At 33.8% G+C, this 22,247-nt stretch overlaps 1 protein-coding gene across 1 annotated transcript; it reads right to left on the reverse strand.

Annotated features, from left to right (window-relative positions):
* Positions 1 to 12,615: 12,615 nt before the first annotated feature.
* On the reverse strand, positions 12,616 to 14,319 carry LOC120280855 (adenylate-forming reductase 06235). Its single transcript, XM_039287810.1, has one exon. It carries the CDS (start codon positions 14,313 to 14,315, stop codon positions 12,654 to 12,656), a length of 1,662 nt encoding a protein of 553 aa, XP_039143744.1. The 5' UTR covers positions 14,316 to 14,319; the 3' UTR covers positions 12,616 to 12,653.
* Between the last annotated feature and the right edge of the window lie 7,928 nt (positions 14,320 to 22,247).

The raw sequence follows: 22,247 nt of genomic DNA on the forward strand, positions 1-22,247 counted from the left end.
GGTATGTAACTTTGTAAAACTTCAAAAGATGAAGTGATTTGGGCCATTTGGCAAAATATATAAATATGATATATTTTATATATAATAATTTTGGACTATTGGCGTTGCATAGTTTAAAAAAATAAATATAAATATTTGAAATGTAAAGCAAAACTACATGAATGGAAAAAAAAATCAGAACTTTGAAATTTTTATTAAAATTTAAATAAAACATTACATCACTAAATAGTTAAGAAAAAATAAAAATATATTATTGGAACAAACTCAAAATTATTGTTATTTATATGAAAATGACAAAAAATACATATCTAAGTAACTCATAAATTTCTCAAAATAATTACAACCTATTCTTTATATATATGTGATTCTTGAATCATCAAAGTTGTATATTTTCCAAGCTTGAACTTTGCATTTTGAAACATCAATGTACTTCTTTTATATCTGTATATATGCTTTCTCCACCATCATCACCGGTGTATTTTTTTGTTTGATCTTGTAATCTATCTTCAACATATAACCAATTCTTTAGGAATATGCACATTTGTACCGTTTGTTGGTTCATTCGGCTCCTCCTATCATCTAGTACTCTTTTCCCCGCACTAAAACAAGACTCTGACACTACTGTAGGCATCGGTGGAGTTAGTAGATCATGTGCTATGGCAGCTAGTACAAAATAACTGTGCTCTTGCTTTTTCCACCATGACATAATATCAAAATTATCAATTTCTTCCTAAGTAAGAAAACAAAAATTATTATTTAAATATTGATTTATTTCATAAGAACTAGTAGAACTAGTGCTAGTGTTTGATGAAGAAGCACCCATGAAAATGTTTTGGTTAATTAAATTAACCACATGAGTTGTGGGTCTATTTTTGGTGCTTGAAGAGGAACTTCAATAGTTGTAGGTAAATTGAAAGCCCGTCTATCACCATGTTTTCTATGATATTTAATATACATATCATAAAACAAAGAACGATAATTTTCTTTAAGTAAAGAATGATCAAGCCGCATATTTTCATCATAAGAATCAATCATGCAAAAAGTGCCATCGATTTTAAAATGTGGGTCGAGAATCATAGATAAAACTGGAACTGGTTCAATTTTTCCAAAATATTTTTTTGAATTTTACTTCCATGGGAGCAACAATAGGGGCAAAATTAGGATCATGCCTATATCTTGCAAAAACCTCACTAATAAAAAAAATATTTGATTAACAATAATGGATGTAGTGGGATAGTAAACACTAGAAAACATATTTGTTGAAGTATAAAAAATTTCCAAAAACTTCTTAATCAAATTACTAACTTCCCAATCATAAATAGTAACTTGATCTTCAGGAAATTTGTCATTACAAAACATGGAAATGATATCTCTATCATCATAGGCACACTCCAACATTTCATAAGTTGAATTCCACCTATGATCAACATCAATGAGATATTTTTTACATTTTCTTCCCCTTTCAAAACAATAAGTTTAAAATGCATGTCTTCAGTGTGAACCATTTCTAACATATAAAATGCAATTTCTAACTTTTCAATATGGGGCTCAATTATTTTTAAACCATCTTTAACACATAAATTCAAAACATGGCATGCACAACACAAATGAAAGAAAACTCCCGAAAAAATAGGCATTAAATTCATTTTTAAAATATCAACTGTGTTATTATTTGCTGATGGATTATCCAAAGTAATTTAAAATATAGAATTTAAAATACTATATTCATTAAGAGTATGAGTAACATAGCTAGCAATAATGCTTGCGGTATGTCGGTTATCTAATTAAAAAAAACATAAAATACATTTTTGCAAAGCCCAATTATTATCTATAAAATGAGCATTAACGCAAAGTTAATTGGTTTCAAAATGAGAAATTTAAATATTGGTAATAAGAGAAATTTTAAAGAACTATTAATCATCATAAATAATAAGATAGTATTTTCTCATGGTATTTCTTGAAATTTTAAAACCACGAAGAAGCATTTTTATAAAAGCGGGATTTTTGGCAAGATAAAAGGGTTTCTCATTTTGAATAATAAATTTTGCAATTTATTTTCTTGAATTTTCATTATTAAAAACAAAAGTTCCCATAGTTGAATCGATAAAACTAATTTGTGTTTGAGTGAGATCGTGTTGCTTTGCGGCATGCTTGTTGGCATGCCTTTTTGAATACTCGTCCCCCCTGAAGTTTGGCAAGAAAAATCTTTTTACATTTTTTTCAAACCATCTTATTTCCTTTGTTTGGAAATTCAACAATATCATAAAATTGCCAAACCCCGGAGTTCATTTTCTAGAACTTGTTGGTGGCTTATTACTTGAGGGCCCCATATTCGGGGACTCAGTAACTTGCTCAACAACATGCTTAGGAGAACTCAATGGGGTATTTTCATAAAAACCAAATGGAGAATTATTGGAGGGAAAGATAGGAGGAGAATAGGCCATTATGCAAAATTAAAATCAATGTTTAGGGTTACCTTGGCAAGATTACTTTAACGATGATTTAAAGAATTGATTAACTACCGATTATCTTTCGAGTGTGGTTGAGAAATTTTGGATGAAGAGTTTGAAGTTTTGATTTGCAACTTTCACTCTTGAACTTGAAAATTGAGAAGCCAAGATCTTGAATGCTTGAGAATTAGAATGAGAGAAAATGTAGTTTGGTGTAAGAAAAATTGTCAGAATTTAGGGATATTTATAGGTTTTTTTAATTCCTAAAATGCCCTCATATACTATCCGTTTATAGTTGTTGAGAAGGTCAAAAATGTCATTTTAGCTTAAAAGACTAAAATACCCTTAAAACTAGCCGTTTTATAATTGTTGAATATGTTACAATTGACTTTTTTCACATAGTTAAAGAAAAGAATAAATTTAAAAAAAATGGGTTCACAATAGGCTAGTTACCATTATGGGCCGTGGTTGGCACGACCCATAACATGCTAGCACGGCCCGCGTGCCTAGGTTGCAAGGCCCGGGCAGAGACGTATGCCGGTACTGCCTGCGGGCTGTTGAACCCCAACCTGGTACTACTGGGGTTCTGGGTCTTTCCTAGCCCGGGCACGGTATTGTAGCTATGGGCATGACCCAACTCGTGTCAAGCCATGCCGTGCTCGGCCAGCACGACCTGGTTGACACCACTAGTTATAAACAACCTTAGGTTTCACAATGAAGGGGGGATTCTTTTGCTGAATTAGGGAGAAGATGCAGGATTTCTGGAGAGCTGTGTCGCTAGAGAAGAATTTCATCATCAATTCAGCGGATTTTGGAGATTTTCTAAAGGAGGATTCAACGAGCATTGATAGCGGAGAGTGAGCGAAGAGATTCGGTGTTTTTTAGACCATCTTTCGATCTTCTCAACTTCAACCATCGATGACCTATTGGAGGGAGTTAGTTTAGTAATTTTTTTACTATTTTTCATTTGGATTATTATTATTATTCATTGATTTATACATTGTATATCCATTAGAGGACCCCAATTTGAGGAGAATTGCATGTCAATATAGCTTGATCTTTACTTGTGAAACTCTATTGGCAATAATATATTCTTTTTAGTTATCATGGATTCATTGCATTGTTGTTTGATATTATTTTGTTGATATTGTGAGGAAGAGATTCCCACGTATTATAACACCTATGCCTTGTTAGATTTATCCATGCGCTAAGATATTAGGCATAGCTAGATTTCTGGATGAGGGTTTGATTGGCCATTCTAGTGGAGTTCTTAAACTTAACACAGACATAGGAGGCTGGGGTAGAAGAGATTCTATCTTAAGTTCCTAGTGTTTTAGACCTGGTTGCCAAGAGATTGGGACCAGTAGGCCCTTGAATTCCCCGAGTCCAATACTATATCAAATTGTCACCTCTTAACGTTATCTCACACGTAATTGTTGAGAAAAATAGTCATACGATTACCCAACTTCTTCCAATTGCACTTCACAAATCCTCAATTTTATTTTAATAACTAGTTTGCAGAAATAGATTTAAGAACCAACATAAACATTATGCTATTGATTAAGATAGAAAAAAAGTAATAAAAGCCTCTCACCATTCCCTGAGAAATACGAACCTCGTCCTCACCCACGAGGTATTACTTGATGACCCATGCACTTGAGGTACTTACACACGTAAAGCATGCACCATCTGTGCAGATTATTGGAAATGCTATTTTCACCAAATTTGAGTCCCAAACATAGCTAATAAAGTGCACGACCTCAAACATACCCTCGACACAGTTGTGCGCTAGTCATACCTGTTTTTGAAAGCTTGAAAGTTAGGTTTTGTAGGGGGCTTATTTAGTTCATAATAGGGAGAATGGCTAGGGGTTTGAAGGGAAAGCTAAAGGTCATCAATAAGGGGTGGATTGAAGATGCCCTTGTAGTCCAGAGGCAAGGGATTAATGATTCAGCGTTCTCCATCCTCGAATTCCATTGCAATAATTGAGAGGAGCTTGAGCGAGTTTTCATTATGATTTCCTTCTTATCTTTAAACTTAGATTGAATCTTGTTGTTTTTGACTATGAGAGGTTAAACTGTTATTCGATGCCTCAGACCATGAATCTCAAGATTAAATGTATTTGATTTCCATATTCTTTAGACTAGATATGAGTAATCTTGTGAATCTTCTATGTTGCTTCATGCTTGCAATTACATTGTGGGAGAGCCTTAGTTACATATTTGATTGGCTTGATTATATTGAGAAATCAATCATGTTAGGTCACACATAGAATATAGGGTTAAATGCACACCTAGCGATAGGGTGTATGGTGTCAAACTCTTCAATTAGAGTTGAACCTAATAGAGGGATTCCTGAGTGTCATGCAATCATAGGGTAATGTTCTATTGTTGTATGAGATTAGGGTTGATTTCTAGGACAACAAGGATCAACTTCTCTAGGAATCTCCATAGTCTAATAGTGCTTTACCACTAGAGAGGTTAATATTGGATTGTATCTTTTTGTTTCTGAACATGAAAGGTTAAACTGTCATTAGGTGCCTCAGGCCATGAATCTCAAGACTAAGTGTATTTGATTTCTGCATTCTAGACTGGATATGCGTAATCTTGTGAATCTTCTATGTTGCTTCATGCTTGCAATTACATTGTGTGAGAGCCTTAATTACATATTTGATTGGCATGATTATATTGGGAAATCAATTATGTTAGGTCACGCATAGAAGATAGGGGTTAAATGCACACCTAGCGATAGGGTGTATGGTATCAAACTCTTCAGATTAGGGTTGAGCCTAATAGAGGGATTACTAAAGTGTTATGAAATCATAGGGTAATGTTCTATTATTGTATGAGATTAGGGTTGATTTCTAGGACAAAAGGGATCAACTTCTCTAGGAATCACCATGGTCTAATAGTGCTTTACCACTAGCCAATATAGGAAATCTTTGCAATTGTCTTGAGAGGAGTGAGCCTAGGACACTACTTTATCCCTTCATTTTATTCTAAGTTTGTGATCTTTCTGCCTTACTTTTAGATTTTCTTAATCAGGGTTAACAATATTAATTGATTTCATCGGTTAGATAATAGAGAGTGAACTAGTGCTAGGAAAGCTGGTTCCTATGAATTCGATTATCCGACCTTCGCGTACATTCTAATACTTCTTACGACTTGGGCACTTGTGGAGTATACGTAAAAGGCTTATCAAGCATGGCTGCATTCTCAGAGAGCACGTGAGTGCAACAATAATTCTAAATTTCAAAATTCAAATATTTTTTCTAGTTAAACACGGTCTTGCTTCAATCGAAGAATGGCCGTGCTTCCTTGCGGTTCGCCTTTTTCTTCATTCTACTCATGCAAACTGAGTTTTCTAGCCTTAATCTTGTCATTTTGGACCCCCCCTCCCAAACGTGTTCTAAACATGAAAGCATGCTTGGGCTTGTGTTTTGGGATAATAATAAAAAAATTTTAGAATGACATACGAGATGTTCAAGGATGAAAAAATGATGAACCACAAGTAGATTAGTGGGAAAATGCACAAAATTCTTAGGATATCCAGCAAGAAATGCCAAAAATTTCAACAAAAATTTGAAAAAAAAAAACAAAGAGAAAGGGCATTGGAAGTGATAAGACTTGCGAAAGAGGCCAGCGATGCACGTTGGGTGAGAATAAACTTTAGAGGTTTGAATGGTCACAATAGAGCACAAGCTAAGCACAACGCCAAAAAGTTGATATAACCTTTGCGCATAAAATCAAAAGTACACGGGTCATATGAAGTAATAAAGTGTATTTTAGGATAGGGTAGTCGATCCAATAAGGAGTGGTGCTCCTAGTACTAACTTATCCTGCCTTATCTTGCTAATGATTCCTAGTGAAAATTTCTAAAACCTAACTAAGAAGAATCAATCGAACAAGTGATCAATATGGCGAATTTGGACTGTAATCAGAATAAGAATATGGTACCTCAGATACTAAGCCCCTCAAAATTACCTTGTAATTGACTTTGTATATCGAATCTATGTTGAGTGTTTTTTAACTGTGGAGACTCCTAAAGTAGTGTAGCCTTTTCTCAAGGCGACCAAACCCTAATCCCATACGATGAAACCACTCACCCTGTGATTGCATTAGTGCTTCGTGAATCCAGCTATTAGGTTTAACTCTAATCTGGAGAATTGAACACTATAAACAAAACCTCTAGGCATGGACTCAACCCCTATCATCTATGCCACGACCTAGCATGATTGATTTCTCAATACTAATCATGCAACTCAAGTATGTAATTGGGGATCTTAAGCAAGCAATTACAAGCATGAAAAACACAGATGATTCAAAAGAACAAATAATAAATTAATATATAAAATAATGAAATTAGATTACATGTTTATCTAGAGGTTCATAGATCCAAGGCACCATCAAAGGTTTAGGCTTTTATAACACAAGAAAGAATGGAACAATCCAAAATTAGAGACATGAATAGTTACATAAGAAATACCTCCACAATGTTTCTCTCTAAAGGATGATGGGATCTTTGGATTGGTGTCAACTTTATTGTCTAATCTAGTACCCAAAGGCCCGAAGGAGTAATGTAATCTCATCCTTGAAAGGCCTCCTTCGATATTAGCTTGAAACCTTAGCAACCCCTTGTGATTTTGCCAAATGCCCTTTTTGTGTGTGGAAAATAATGGGCATAAAGCAAATGCACGGCCGTGCTTTGGGTGTGTTTGACCCATGCTTATTGCTGGTGGCACCCGGGATTCGATTCTTCGCGAAAATTGGCATCTAGAGATTTGCACAACCAAAGAGCACCCCCGTGCTTATTAAGTATGATCATACTTTGGCAAACAGAACCATGCTTGGGTTGTGCTCTCTAATATTCTCCTTTCTAATGTTTTTCATGCTCTAAAACACATATGTATTGAGGATGTGCTTTTCTCTGGAATTGTCTTTTTGTGCTTGTTTCGCTTGGAATAGCACTAATTTCCCTTCTTTTGTCCCATAACATGCTTATCTGCACATAATGTACAGGATACCCGGCATAGCACTAAAATAAATAAAATCATACTAGAAGCCAATAAAAAAAATGTGTGAATTTATAATATAAAATGTATGCATTTTATGTACTCATCAAATTAAAGATCTTTTAAAATCACAGCAAAGACATCAAAAATAATGATCTTTTTGAAATCACAGCAAAGACATCTAAAATAAGTTTTGGATGAAGACAATATAATTTTTCATGTTAACTCAAGCATATTCAAACATTATTGAAACTAATCATTAACTTGATTGTGAGGTTGCCAAATTTATATAGATGATGAAAACTTTATTTAGCTTCAGTCAACTTTAATATAAAAGGTTTGAAATTTAACTTTATTTAACTTGTATGGCAACTTTTCGAAATCTTAAACCAATTACTTGCATTGAACACAGTCAAAAGGATCCCAAAATAAAAGGGACCATTAATAAAATAAAAAGGTCTGCCCACATTAGAAACTCAATCAATTTAGACAATTAATTTATAGAAGAAATATAATTAATTAACAGTATAATTTTGATGAGTGTACAAAGTTCATGAATTTCATATGAATTTGTACACTCAATCGGCATGTATTGAAACCATATTGTGGAATTCGATACTAAATATAGTGTGTTGTGCATTAATAGGCTTAAGCTAGTGCTTAAAGACAAGAAAGAGCTGAAAGAAGCATTTAAGACCTTAAAAGATGAAGTTGGAGCTCTCTCGACATCATTAGAATAAAAACAAGGAAAATTAGGTGGCTTACGGGCAGCTTACGGTCATCCTTACAGCCGTTAGTCAATTCTAAAAGACCTTGTGTGCATGCTTATACTCGTAAGGGCAATTCAAAGCCAATTTAGAGGATCTTACGTACAGGGAAGGCTTACACCCATAAGAATGTCCGTAAGGACTATCTAGAGAAGCTTACAATCATAGCATATGCCCGTAAGGACAGTGTCAATGCACAGAATAGTGAAGCTTATGACAGTAAGCTGGACCGCAACACAAACAGAAGACATTATGGCCATAAGTCGTCCTGTAAGGCTCGTGACCATTTTCTCTAGTTCCCTTACGGCTTAGCCCTTACCCCGTAAGCAGTCCGTAGGTAGTCGGGTATAAGTAGAACTTATAAGAATTTTTAGGGCATCTTCTATACTTTGAGGGCGATTCTTGGAGGCGAGGTTGAGGAATAAATGAGACGAATCTCTAGCGCTTAAGGAGCGATTTGGAGAGGGATTCCGATCTACATTCAAGAGGATTGAAGATCGTAGCCGTCAAGTTCATCTTTGCGGTGTGCATGGAAGCTTCTCCGGCGAATCTTCATCATAGGGATTGAAAAGGGGGTTTTCATGGCTTTCATGTTTTCCTCCATTATTTGTATCTTGAATGCTTTCCCTCCATTAATGGAGGGCTAATTTGTAAATTTTTGGGCATAGTTGAACTCTAAAGTTTATTTTCTTGACTTTAGTTGTTGGATCTTTGATGGTTAATTGATTTTTTTATTCGCAATCATATCTATTTGAGTCTAATTGTGTGATTGAATGCTTGATTGCTAACGAGGCAAAAGCCCTCGCACCCATACTTGGTATTACTGCATGACGAGAAAAAATTCCCACAGCATATACTTACCACAATTCAAGAGGATAGTGGGTACACCTCTGGTTAGGGTATCTAGGAGACTTTATCTCCCACAATCCTTTCGAATGGATTGATGATAATTTTCGTGCTATTTTCAATCATGTGGAGCGTATTTTAGGAGAAATCGCATTTCTGCTCTGTATTTGGATTAGGGGTAATCTCTCTCTTAAGGGAGAGATTATCTACTCAAGAGATTATCATTAGTCCACAATAAACTTTCATAGAGTGCTAATGCAATTGTGTGGAAGTTTGTATCAGCTCTGCACCTATTCAGTTACACTTCGCTTGACAAATCAAGGTTTTGTATATTTCTGGAAACCTTTCGGTTCAAATAAGATTGCATGTTTAGACAACCATTATCTTGTGCTTCATAACCCTAGAGGAATGCTATGCCCGGACATTGCTTTCTTCCTTGATTTCTCTCCTATTACCTCCCGTATTTTCTTATGTTCCTTTGCTTTTACTCACACATACATCACTCGATCGTTTAGGCTATTTTTCCTGTTTAGAGTCATTAATAATATTTACCTTCTTCCCTATGGACCGACACTGCTTTACACACTCTATCATTACATGTGTTGAGTGATCTGCTAAAATTTAAGAATTATGAAAATTTAACCAAATTATATAGTTTAGTTTATTGTAATTATATGCATAGACTTTTTTTGTTGCTTAATTACTTTAATGAAAGTGAGGAAAGATTAAAATATTTTCTCATGCAGTCAATGGAATCAAAATTTATAATTTACATAGATTTGGACTTAGGATGGCAAATTTCAATTATACTTGAACAAATATTTAAGATTATTGATTAGGAATTAAAAATAATTTGCTGAAATATTTAAAACAAAACTTAAGAAATAATATTATCTATATAATATATTCATGGAAAGTTCATTACCATAGAATTCCCGTCATGTAATTATTTTTAAAAAAATATTGAAGTTTGCATTTAATCTATTTATATGTTTTTTATTTTTTCATTAAAAAACTGTAAAAAAAACATTTTTAATTAATTTTATTAATGCATATTACTATGTCTTTTGATTTAGGGAAATATGGATATTTACCTATATATTTATTTTTACTTTTTCTTGGGAACTAATGGTATAATTTTATTGAAGATTTCTTTATCAAAATTAATTTATAACGTTTTAATTGTCATGTTCTTGTTAATTTACTTTACAGGTTATCCTCCATATATCTTTCCAAATCTTAAATTGGAAAATGAAGCCATTATTTACATGCACTCCAGCTTTCAAATCTTAACACTTTTGTTTCTTCATTAATGATCACTTAAAGAAGAGTTATTCATCAATTGAAGCATGAAGATACATAGATAAATACTTAAAAGGAATATTGGAATAAAACGAGTTGTCGCTATTTTCAAATAAACTTGTGATTTTCTTTTCATTTTCATAAAAAAATATAATTAACTATTTGAGTGAAAATTACTATATAGCCCAATGGGTCATTGAGATCAAAATTATTCTGGTGATCTCTAAAATGGGCCATTGAGATCTAAATTATTCTCGTCATTGAGATCTAAAACAAATCATATATTCTATGTTTTCTCGGTATATTTTCTCAGTACTAAAAGTAGATACATCATCTATTTTCTGAGTGTTTCAGAGAATAAATTAATTTTTTTATTATACATAAATTTTTGTTTATATTAAATATAACATTAATAATTAAAAAAAATCAATTACCCTTAGTTATTTATACAACAAATATCAATAAGACTTTTCAAAACCAAACAATGTCAATAATTTCCATTTTTAATTGTTGGGTGTTATTTATTGATGATAGCATTAAAATTTCTATTTTATATTAATATATAATATTGCCATAAATTCTCAAATTTGTAAATACTCCAATGGGGAGTGAGGGGATTTGCCTAATGTGTAATTAAACTTTGACCACAAGTTATTCCTTCTTTGTCTTCATCATCTCCCTCCAACCTCAAACATCAATCAAAGCATATAAGCAATCCAATGCTTCAACAAAATAAAAAAATTCATAAAATTCCATATAAGAAACGGAGAAACAACAAAAGATAGATTCATATGAATGGGTGGAAATGAAGAGCGAAAAGATGAAGAATGAAAAGGAAAGCTAAGAAATAAAGGGGGTTAGTTTTGGCTTTTAACATGGGAGGCCATGACTATTTCTAAGTTTGGTTGAAAGGGAATCTTTCTCTCATGTATCATACTATTATGTGGGGTTCCGGAAACGGCACAAGTGCAAAGAAAGAAAGAAAGAATCGATAAGTTTTATAGGCAAAACAATTCTTTTCAGGGGTTTAATCGTAATAATATTCGGATTACGTAGGCCACGTAATGGAGTAGATGCCATCTTTTGATTATGAAGGAATGAAGTGATTGTTATTACGTTGATAAATTAAAGCCTGCTTTAAAAGCATGCCGACAAGTGAGACAGTGGGAGAAGGATAGTTTATTTAGAGCATTATGTTCAATGGAGTATTATAATAGTTTGAAATGTATTCTCTAGCTTTGACTTTATATGAGTTCAACTGAGAATGGGAAACATGGATAGAGGAACTTGGATGAGAAAGTGGGGAAAAATCAAATAATTAAAAATACCCTTCACATTCATGCTTTTTTTAATCCGTGGGAATGGGAAACATGGATAGAGGAATTCAGATGATATTGGGGAAAAAATTCAAATAGTTATAAGTATCCTTCACATTCATGTGAAAACGGATAAATCACGTTAATAATATTTACAGAAAAAAAATTAATATTGTCACCAATTTATGTTTTTACCCTGTGTGAATTGAGATTTGAATTCGTCTTGACAAAAACACAAACACTTACTCAAAGAACTTGATACCAATAAATTAAAAGACCGTTAACAAATAGTGAAATATAATTAATGACCTTCACAATCATACTCATGTGATTGACGTGTTTTTTTTTATCTTTTATAATAATTATTTTTTAAAAAATAAATTAGGATAGCATGCATCTTAATTAGCCCAGCATAATACAAAGTCGTTTTCCTGATTCCAGAGCCAAGGAAGTTTCTGATTTTGTGTGCTGTACAGCATTATATACATACATATATAAATAAACACCAACACCTCAAACCTTTAAACTCTATAAAAGACGGTCTTTACACTTTATGAACAGTGAAAAGCAAAGAACTTGCTTGGTTGAAGAATAAGGCACATACATCTGTGCTATTGTCGATGTTGTGTCACTCTTTTGCGGTAAGCATAGCATGTTGTTCTGGCCGATCATAGGATATAATCAGGCTGTGTTGATCGATGCATGAATACTGCCTAACAGATTGATTCCATAACTAATTGGTTGTTGGTAGACACATCATGTAATATTTGAACCGTATTGCTTTTACTAGACATAAAATATTATTTTAATAATAATTTTACTCATTGTACAAAATAGTGTACATAATAATATTTTTAAGATGTACTTTATATATATTGAATACATTTCTTTTAATATATCGAAATATTTATTGGGTACTGGGTTATATATATATATATATCTATGAAAGTGCAAGTATCATCTAAGAATCCCAAATGGGGCCAAATGCAGCAAAACCAGCAGTTTTACAAGCACTCACAACATCTTTGCTCCCTTGAGGATTACTAGTCACCACCACCACTTCAGCCTTCCAGTTCTTAGCAGCCTCAATACTGATCTTTGCAATGTTAGGGCGACCAGAGATCATAGTATCATGTATGATAATCTTCTCCTTTGGATACCCACTTATCATCTCCATTATCTCTTTCCCAAAGTTCTCTTCAACTCCCTTGGTCACCCAAACCATGCACACATCAGCATTGCATGGCTGTAAAAGAAAAGACAAGAACACACAAATGCCAGACCCTGTAGCTACCAACACTGCTCTATTGTACATGTTCACCAAATAAGGAAGTCCAGCAAAGTGAAGTCCACGTACCCAAAGATGGTTGGGTGGATGAGAGACCAAACCTTTGGTGAAGTCTCCCACTGCACCAGCAAGCATCATGTGGTTGTCCTTTCCATTAGATATGATCCCAAATGCATGCCATTCAGACAATGGTGACCTACTTATCCTTCCTAATAAGCCTGCAGGAATCCCTCCCTCAAACTTGATCAGTGAGGCATGACCAGATGGTGCTGTGACTGAGACTGGAACTCTTTTGATGCTAAGCCATGGTAGCATGATGAATAAAGTGATAGCAAATGTGAACCAGAATTCCTGTTTTCCTGCAAGGGTAGGGATACTAATCTGATTGTAGGACTTGGTCTTAGGGTTATAACATACGGTTAGGACAACAAAAGCCCAAAGAAGAGCTAGTGCTATCCATCCAGCAAACCTATGTGTGCGCTCGAAAACATTGTGGTGAAGATGGCGAATGAGAGGGAAAGCAGATAAGCAAGAGAGGATTAGTAAAGCTGCAATGGTTGTAGCTACAAAGACTATCTCTGTACTAGTGTTTTCAGGAGCTTTTAATGTGAGGACTAAAGAGTATATAAGCCATGCAACGGAGGAGACGCCACAACTGCTGTGAATGCCACCTAGAGATTGAAGGAATGATGTGGTTGTTGTCTTGATAAACAAAGGCACACACGGGTGACCTAAAACCTTGACAACAGACCAAAAAACTATTCGGAGAAATGCCTCGCTCCGGCAAAGAATGAGAGTAAGGATGTTAGCCATGGAAATGAGTGTAGGTCGATGTTTTCCGAATGGGAAGTGGCCGGAGATGGCGAGAACAAGAGCAATAATATTTGAAGTGAAACAAGTAGCGAAAAGGCGCTTGTAGACAGTGAAGAGGCCTTGATCAAGAAGTATAATGGAGAGCCGAGACTTGTTAGATGCTTGTTGGCCTTTCCTTATAGATTCTTGTTTCTCAACGTCTAGTGCTGCTCTTAGTGTGATCTTCTTCTCTTCATGATCTCCATGTTGAGGTTCAAGTTCATATACATCTTCATCGTCAATGTCTTTGGGGTCGAAGTTGAGGTCACAGTAATGGCTGCTTGGTCGGCTAACCGTCCTGCTGAGAACTTTGGGGGAAGGAAAGGCCTTGATGGAGTTACTAGGGTTCCATGGAATCCAAACCCACCTTCCATTGTACTCTCCTCTATTGGAGTCCAATAGAGGATGGGGAGAATCAAATGAAACTCCTTGGCAACTGGTAGACCTGCCATGAGTTGGCATCGTCTTGCTGATCATCTCCATAATTACTGAACTAGTTACTCTTTTGGGTTACAAAGGGTGGTTGGTTTTGTGGAGGTTTATAGAGGGTTTAGACTCCGGTGTTCATGATTACAACTAACCCCACATAAGAATCCCACTTATATTTACCAACAACACGCCATTAGTGGGTTCTTCCTTTTTTTCGTCTTTTGACTCCCACTTAACTTCCCGTGAGTTACATGGATGCTTGGTATTGGCTCCCACTTGGACAAAGACACACCCACTAGAGTCAATTCACTGATTTGGTTGACTGGGTTATAAATACTTACGTTTTTTTTTAAATTTTCATTTCAATGTATACTGTTTAGGTAACGGCCAGTGGGTGGTTTGGAATTGGCAATTTGTTATTATCTTTTTCTTCGCTTTGCTTTGGCACTAAGGTTGCTCTAGAGCTGACTTTGGTAGAATTATGTTTGAGTCTACTCTGGTTTCGTACAAGCAAATGTCATCTAAGTATGTAGGAAGAAAGAGTTTAAAATAAGTTGGTGAGAACCATTCTATGACAATTATTTCCCACCATAGCAAGACATATTCTTGTAATTAAACGTTTTTAGTGTGCATGCATAGAAATTAAATTTAGTTTATGCTGACATTAAAAATTAAAAATTTGATATGAAAGTTATGACGATAAGTTAGATAAAAAGAGCTAAATTAATATTTAATATATATATATATATGAACCACTTAATGCTTGTTGCTAATAAATTTTCTTCATCAAATGGAAATGAAAAATGATCATTGCTTGAGTGTACATGTTTCTCTATTATAAATTAACGCATTTGAATTTTTGTTTTTTGAAAATTTTGCTATAATTAATACTTAGTTCATCTCTTTTTGATGTATGGATTGTGGATCACAAACTTAAAGCAAAAAGAGTAAAAAGAGAAAAATACAAGGTCCAAATGAGTCCCAAAAAAAAAAGTTTTAGAGAAGAACACAAGATTGACATGGCCTAATGTAAGCAAGCAATGAAGACTACAGAATTCTGCCTTGAATTTTTTAAAAAAAAACCGAGAGGATTACATGGCGTCTACATACCACTGTGTTAAGGATGTGTGTTTTTCAAAAAAAGTTTAGAACCATGCTTTAGAATAGTGACACGACTCGGTGCTTGCCCCATGCAAATTTACACAAGACACTATAATTGAGAGTCAAGGCTGCATTTTGCCTTGGATTTTTATAGGGATTGATTTAAAGCTTGGTACATGTCCCATACTGATTCTTGGATTATAAATGGGCAAATACAATTGTTGTAAGGGGGTCTTTTGAAGAGTACCTTGACAAAACTTCTTGGCAAGATTTTGGATGGAATTTTCAGTGAATTTTCTTGAGGATTGAAGGCACCGAATATATAAAGGAGAGATCCTTGGCCGCTCTTTTGTAGGTCTACCAAAATGGGAAAACAACTTCTTCAAAAACCTACAGATGACCCTAGAATCATTAGTTTGGAGAGCTTGAGCCTCAACCCATCTAGATACATAGTCGATTGCAAACAAAATGTACTTATTGCTGTAAAAGCTAGAAAAAAGGCCCATGAAGTCAATGTCGGTCCCAAACATAAAAAAATTTCACAATTAACAATGGGATTTTGAGGCATTTGGAAGCGTTGAGAAATGTTACCTAAACATTGGCAATTGCCACAAAGTTGAATGTATCTTTGTGCATCATGGAAAAAAGAGGGTCAGACCATCTTGTTTGCACTATAGTGGCCCCTACGGGTCCCATATGACATTGCCTTAAAATCTCCCATCCTTCCTAATGCAAAACACACCTTTGGATCACATGATGGCTCCAATCTCTCTAATCCAAGTTAGGTAGGCTAGTTCTCCCTTTTGATTCACCTCTAAAGCTCTAGAGATCTATCCCCTTTCTTTCCCCAAGCCTCACCGCCAAATAGAACAAGAGATATCCTTAAAACCCTTGTTATAAATATTTATACCTAAATACTTATGGGCTACTTACAGATGTAAGAATGTGGCCGTAAGGAGCTGGAGATGATGGGTCTTGGGCTGTTCAGGATCACTTACTGCCGTAAGTCTCGTCTGTAAGGTCTTTAGTTTAGTGTTGCTATCCAGCTTATAGCCTTAAGTACTGGTCAGTAAACTTCTCTAGATAGTTCTTGCGACCACCTTTACGGGAATATGTTATGCTTGTAAGCTCCTCTAAAATAGTCTTTACGGCCTGACTTACAGGTCTAAGTCCTGTTCGTAAGTCCCTCTGATTGTCCTTATGCTCTTCTTTATGCTCTTCTTTATAGGTATAAATAAGCATACCAACAATGTTCTTTGGAAGAGGCTTACAACTGTAAACATGGATGTAAGATGCCGTAAATAAGTCTGTCTAGCCTATTCTTCACTGATTGATGCCGAGAGACTTCCATCTTCATAATTTTGGCTATAGATTGCTTTTATCAGCTCTTTCTCTCTCTCTCTCTCTCTCTCTCTCTCTCTCTCTCTCTCATCTTTAAGCACTGCCCGAAGCTTGAGAATGCAAAATACACACACACACACACACACACTCTCTCTCTCTCTCTCTCTCTCTCTCTCTCTCTCTCTCTCTCTTTCTCTCATCTTTAAGCACTGCCCGAAGCTTGAGAATGCGAAATACACCATGTTTATCATCGAATTATATAATATTACTCTAATGCACTCCTAATGAGTGTACAAAATGATATTAAATAATGAATAATCGTACACTCATCACACATCAACAATATTAAGTTGGATCCTTTGGGTGATATAGAGGTTGTAGAACACCATTGAAGATATTAAGAAATTGTTGAACAATGTACCTGTGGTTAACTTGAATTATATTTCTAAGGACCTAAATGAGTTTTATGATATTTTGGCTAGGCATGTTTGTCATATCCGAGACCTATCATTTATCCTAAAAAAAATAGAGCTGCTGAGATGCATTGCTAATGCAGTTATTGAGTCTAAGATTTTTGAGTCAGTGTGCTATTTTTAGCTTGTTTCTATGTTTATATGTGTTGTTGATCCTTTCTTTTGTCTTAGTATTATTTAGTTGTTTTAGCTTTTTTGTTAAAAAGAAAAATAAAAAATGAAATCCATGGGTATTCTCATTGAAGTTTAATGGGCAAAAGGAAAACAAAAAATTGATACATAAAATGAAATATTATGAGAATGGTGAATGGACAGACCTAAGGTCGAATCCCTGGGTCGACATCATTGTTGTGGTACTGTAAATATTATGTAGGATATTGTATAAATACTGTAGCATTACTGTTTATTCACATATTTTATATTCTACATGATATATGTTATAGAAGCATATTAGTTTTAAAATATTCATTTCTATTATTTATGTCATATAATTCAAAATATTTGTTATATATAATTAGAAGCCCAGCTTCTAGTTCGTCCTCATATTGAAAATCTAGGACTGTTAATTTTTTTTAAACTTTGTATCAAGTGCAGTTTTTTGAATAATGTATTATTTTTTCTATAAATAAAGTATTTGTATTTTACAGGTGTTTGTGAATTTTAAACTTTTTTTATATGATTTTTTCAACATATTCTTTTTTAACATAGGCTAATGATATTGGACCAACTATGAAAAGTGTTAGTGTGGAGATTTAAAAGGCAAGAATTCAAGTCTAGCTTAGCATGATAATGATAATGGGTCTTCGGTTGTGATTATAAACTTGCAGCATGAACACAATATCACCGAGTAAGGGTGCAAGGACTGGACAATCAAATTTCTTAGTTGCACGCATACCCTTGACTATACTAGGCTTATTGCATTATTTTTTTTTTCTAAAAAAAAGCAAGCCGACAATCAAAAAATCGTCCCATCCAAACAAACCAAAGCGGAACCTCACTTTGGCAAATTCTTACTTTGAGATGTTCACTTCTATAAACCAAATACTGAATAAATTGAAGTGCATGACTTCCACATTCAACTAAACATACAATAGTTGTGGCTCTCATTTGGAACTTGGGGTTCTATACATGTTGCATTTCCGTACTTCCATGACTTCCATGAATAACATTAACTAAACATGTCGTAGCCCCAACAAAAAAAAATGAAGAGGTTGGGAATAAAGCCTAATAATATTTTTTTACGCAACTAGTCATAAAACCGTCAACTAATAAAGCAAAGAAAGAACTAACTTTAGATTGTACATGAAACATGGATAGTGTAGAATTTAAATTTTATTGGCAGAGAAATCTTTTTGTTGAATTATGAAAAAATTAAAAAGGAATTGGAAAAATGCAAAAACAATTCAATAATTCCTTTATTGGTAGAATTTTTAGCGTGAACGGTTGTTTCTCACTCCCTTTTTTTTTTTAATAAATGCAACAAGAACCACACCACAAGGGGATGTCAAAGGACAGGGAAGGGTGGTGCATCAGTTACGGTGGTTTAACAACCCCTTATAGATTTATTAACTCAACCAGACATCACATGAGGCAGTTATAGTTCTACATGTGCACGCGTAGAAGATATATCTGGAACAAACCGAGTTAATAAATCACTTTACCATGCAACCCTGGAGGGAAGAAAAATGACATCAATACAAGAAATTATATTTTTAGTGATAACCAAAGTCGTTACTAAAAGTAGTAATTTTTGTCACTATTAGTAATAGTGGCCAATTTATGTGGTCGTCACCTCTCATCACAAGTACCTCTGAAGTAAATACAATAGCGACCACTTTAGAAATTTGGCCACAATTACATAAAAAATTTGTGCCCCAATTATTGTCACTAAAAACTTCAATATTTGTGATAAAACTATGTGGCCACAAATACTCAAAATTTTGTGGCTAAATTGTTGTCACTAAAAACATTGGTATTTATGATAAAACTATACTGTCACAAAAACCTTACTATTTGTGATAATTTTGTTAAACACAAAAAATAAAAAATAGTGATGAATAAAATAGTCATAATTGGTCATTTTATTGTGAAACCATTGTTGATAATAAAATGATTTTAAACGGTAACAAAATATTTTGTCAAAAGTAATATTTTTATTGGTGACCAATACTTTATTACTAATGTTGTTTAGAGATAGTGTGAAGTGTTTATTAGTGTCACAAATAAAATTATTAATTTAATAATAATGTTGCTACTAAATAAAAATATTTAATATTATATATTAATAGATAAATATCACTAAAACGTACAAAATTTTTATTTCAAATATAAAATTGGAAATTTAAATATCCAATAATAAAATTATAAAATTATCGTAAACTATGCTCTAATGTAAATTTGGACATGAAATACTCAACCATGCATTTTAATCTTTTTGCATTTTTTTAGCTTCTTCTAGAATTTAACTCTTTTTTTTTGTGACTTTAATGTTATTCTCTCTTCATGATACTCATTCTGCATATTTAGAAAAAAAAAGAATCTAATAAAGTAATTTTCAATTTTCAAAAAATTCTAATTTAATTATAACTTTCTACCATTATTTCTTCTCAATTGACAAGCGACAAATTCCATTTTGCATTTAGATTTTTCTTGTTTTAAATAGATAAAAAAATCATTAATAGAAAACCCACAATCAAAATTTAAACAACATATTCCTATTATGAACCAAAGATTCAAAGTGTTAAAAATGAAATTCTAACAAATAATGATCATTGGAAAAATCCAATAAACCTAACTTTGAAGATGAAAAAGATTAAGCAAAACATCAATTATATCTTCTCCAATGTATAAACGAAGAAAACGAATTTGAGAAAAGAAAAAGAGCAAATCTTGTGATCATCAATGATATGCATCTCTACATCTTGAGCTAGTTGAGTCACTTTGGTTCTTTGAATCAAATATAGCCAAATCATTGCCACCGATCTCCTTAGGCACTAAAGTACTCAAGGTTTCACCATCTTCGTTTATTCCTTTTATATGTTAAGTTCATTGAGGATATTTATCTTTTTAAAATTTAATTTTTTTTTTAAATTACATTATCTAGATTTTGTTTTGTGAGATTTAGTAAAAATATATTTAATCTTGATTTTAATTTTTAAAATTTTCTCTAATACTATATATCCTAGATATGATCTAAATTAAAGGTCTACTTTATAAGCCTTATAATATAAATTTTGAGTATTGGATAAATTATAATTTTAAAAATCTTTTAAATTTTATCTATAATTACTTAAAACATCTATTGAATTTAAAAAAAAAAATATGTACATAGATCTTGAGATTGGGTAGGGAAAATTAGACTTTTTTAATATTTTATTAAGAATATACTTTTTACAACCACATATACTTATTTATAAAAGACTGTAGACAATACATGTTTACATTTTTTGTATCTAAAGTTGGCGACACAAAAGATAAGATTCATAATTGTGATAGATACTAAATTGTCAAAATTGAACAAAATAATTAGACATCATAACTAATCCAAACTATAGTGACAATAAACTCTTTTTTTTATCATAAAATACCTAATATTTGTGGTAAAATAATAAGGTGTCACAAAAAAGTTGTTACTAAAAATTATAACTCTTGTAGTAGATCCTCCCATAGGGTGTCTGTGAACAGTAAATTAACACTGTTGCTATATTATTTATATAGTATTTTATAGTATATATATGCTTAGTACTACAACAGCTGTCGACCGGGGAATTTGATCCCAGGTCTTCCATTCACCATTATCATAAAATTCCACTACACCAAGTAGTGACTGTGCTGTTGTTTTATTTATATCCAGTTTTTATAAATGTCACATGAATTAATTGTTGATTAAAATTAACAACAAAAGCGTACAATCATAAAATAATTAGAATATCAAACTCAATACCACCTCTCATACAAATGTGTACCAACATAAATTTCCTTCAACTTAATATTTCCTTTAACTCATAATGACACTGTTCTCCTAATATACCCTCTAGAGCTTTCCTTGTCCTCGTTGTCTGAGCTTCTCTAGAGAACACCCCAATTGCCCTCTTTTGCCATGGCAAGTGGGGTCGGCTGCATAATACCCCTCCCCTTCCTATCACTTCAGAACCCCCTGACTTGAATTGCCTCTATTGGGTAAGTGTTGATGGGGCTTCCCCTTACAAAAGAGAAGACTCTCCTATGGTCCAAGGTAAAATTATCGAAAAACTGAAGAATTCGATCAATGTCCGTACAAGAGCAAGTGAATGTTTCCAAAATGCTTTATATGGAAAATTCCTAGGGAAGACACCACCTTTGGAACTTATTCAATCTACCTTGACAGAGAAATGGCTGGTTTGGGGATCCTGCCATATTGCTGATATGCTGAATGGATATTTCTTTGTTCAATGTGAATCCATTGAAATGATGAAAGCTATAATGTTGGAAGGACCATGGATGGCCAATGGAATGGTGTTTCAACTTTCATTTTGGCAAGATCACTTCTAGTCAATTTATACACGTCTGTCCACATCTGTGGTGTGGGTGAGGTGCACCACTTGCCTCTAGAATACTGGGAGGGTAATATGCTGGAAGTTCTCACAAAGCATATTGGACCCTTACTAAAAGTCGATGAACAAACTCTCTTCTTGAGCAAAGCATGCTATGCTCTAGTTTGGCTGGGAATTAACCTTTCTCAACCTTTAGAAAGGGGTTTTTGAGTGGGAGAGGATGATTAGAAGGTTTTTATGGAATCTTTTATGGGTGTTTCCCTATATATTATTACACTTGCGGTTTGGTTGGACACATCTTGAGCGCATGTTGTCACCAAACCGATATTCCATTGGGAGAAGATATTTCTGATAGACGATCTATTGCTGTGTACCAAACATTGGGAGTTCTCAGGAACCCCTTAGAATCTCAAGTGCCCAGGCTGCCATGCAATCGGGATTTGATTGTCTAACCCCGCAAGAATTACAACAAATGGAGGAGGGTAATGGGTTTTCCCTTGATTAATGGTGGTGCGACGACTCAATTAGGGATGGGGGCA

The sequence above is a fragment of the Dioscorea cayenensis genome, chromosome 17, assembly GCF_009730915.1.
Source record: "Dioscorea cayenensis subsp. rotundata cultivar TDr96_F1 chromosome 17, TDr96_F1_v2_PseudoChromosome.rev07_lg8_w22 25.fasta, whole genome shotgun sequence".
Lineage (NCBI taxonomy): Eukaryota > Viridiplantae > Streptophyta > Magnoliopsida > Dioscoreales > Dioscoreaceae > Dioscorea > Dioscorea cayenensis.

What these genes read in the sequence shown, in the direction of transcription:
- LOC120280855 (XM_039287810.1), bottom strand. Translation starts at nt 14,315, where the DNA reads ATGGAGATGATCAGCAAGACGATGCCAACTCATGGCAGGTCTACCAGT.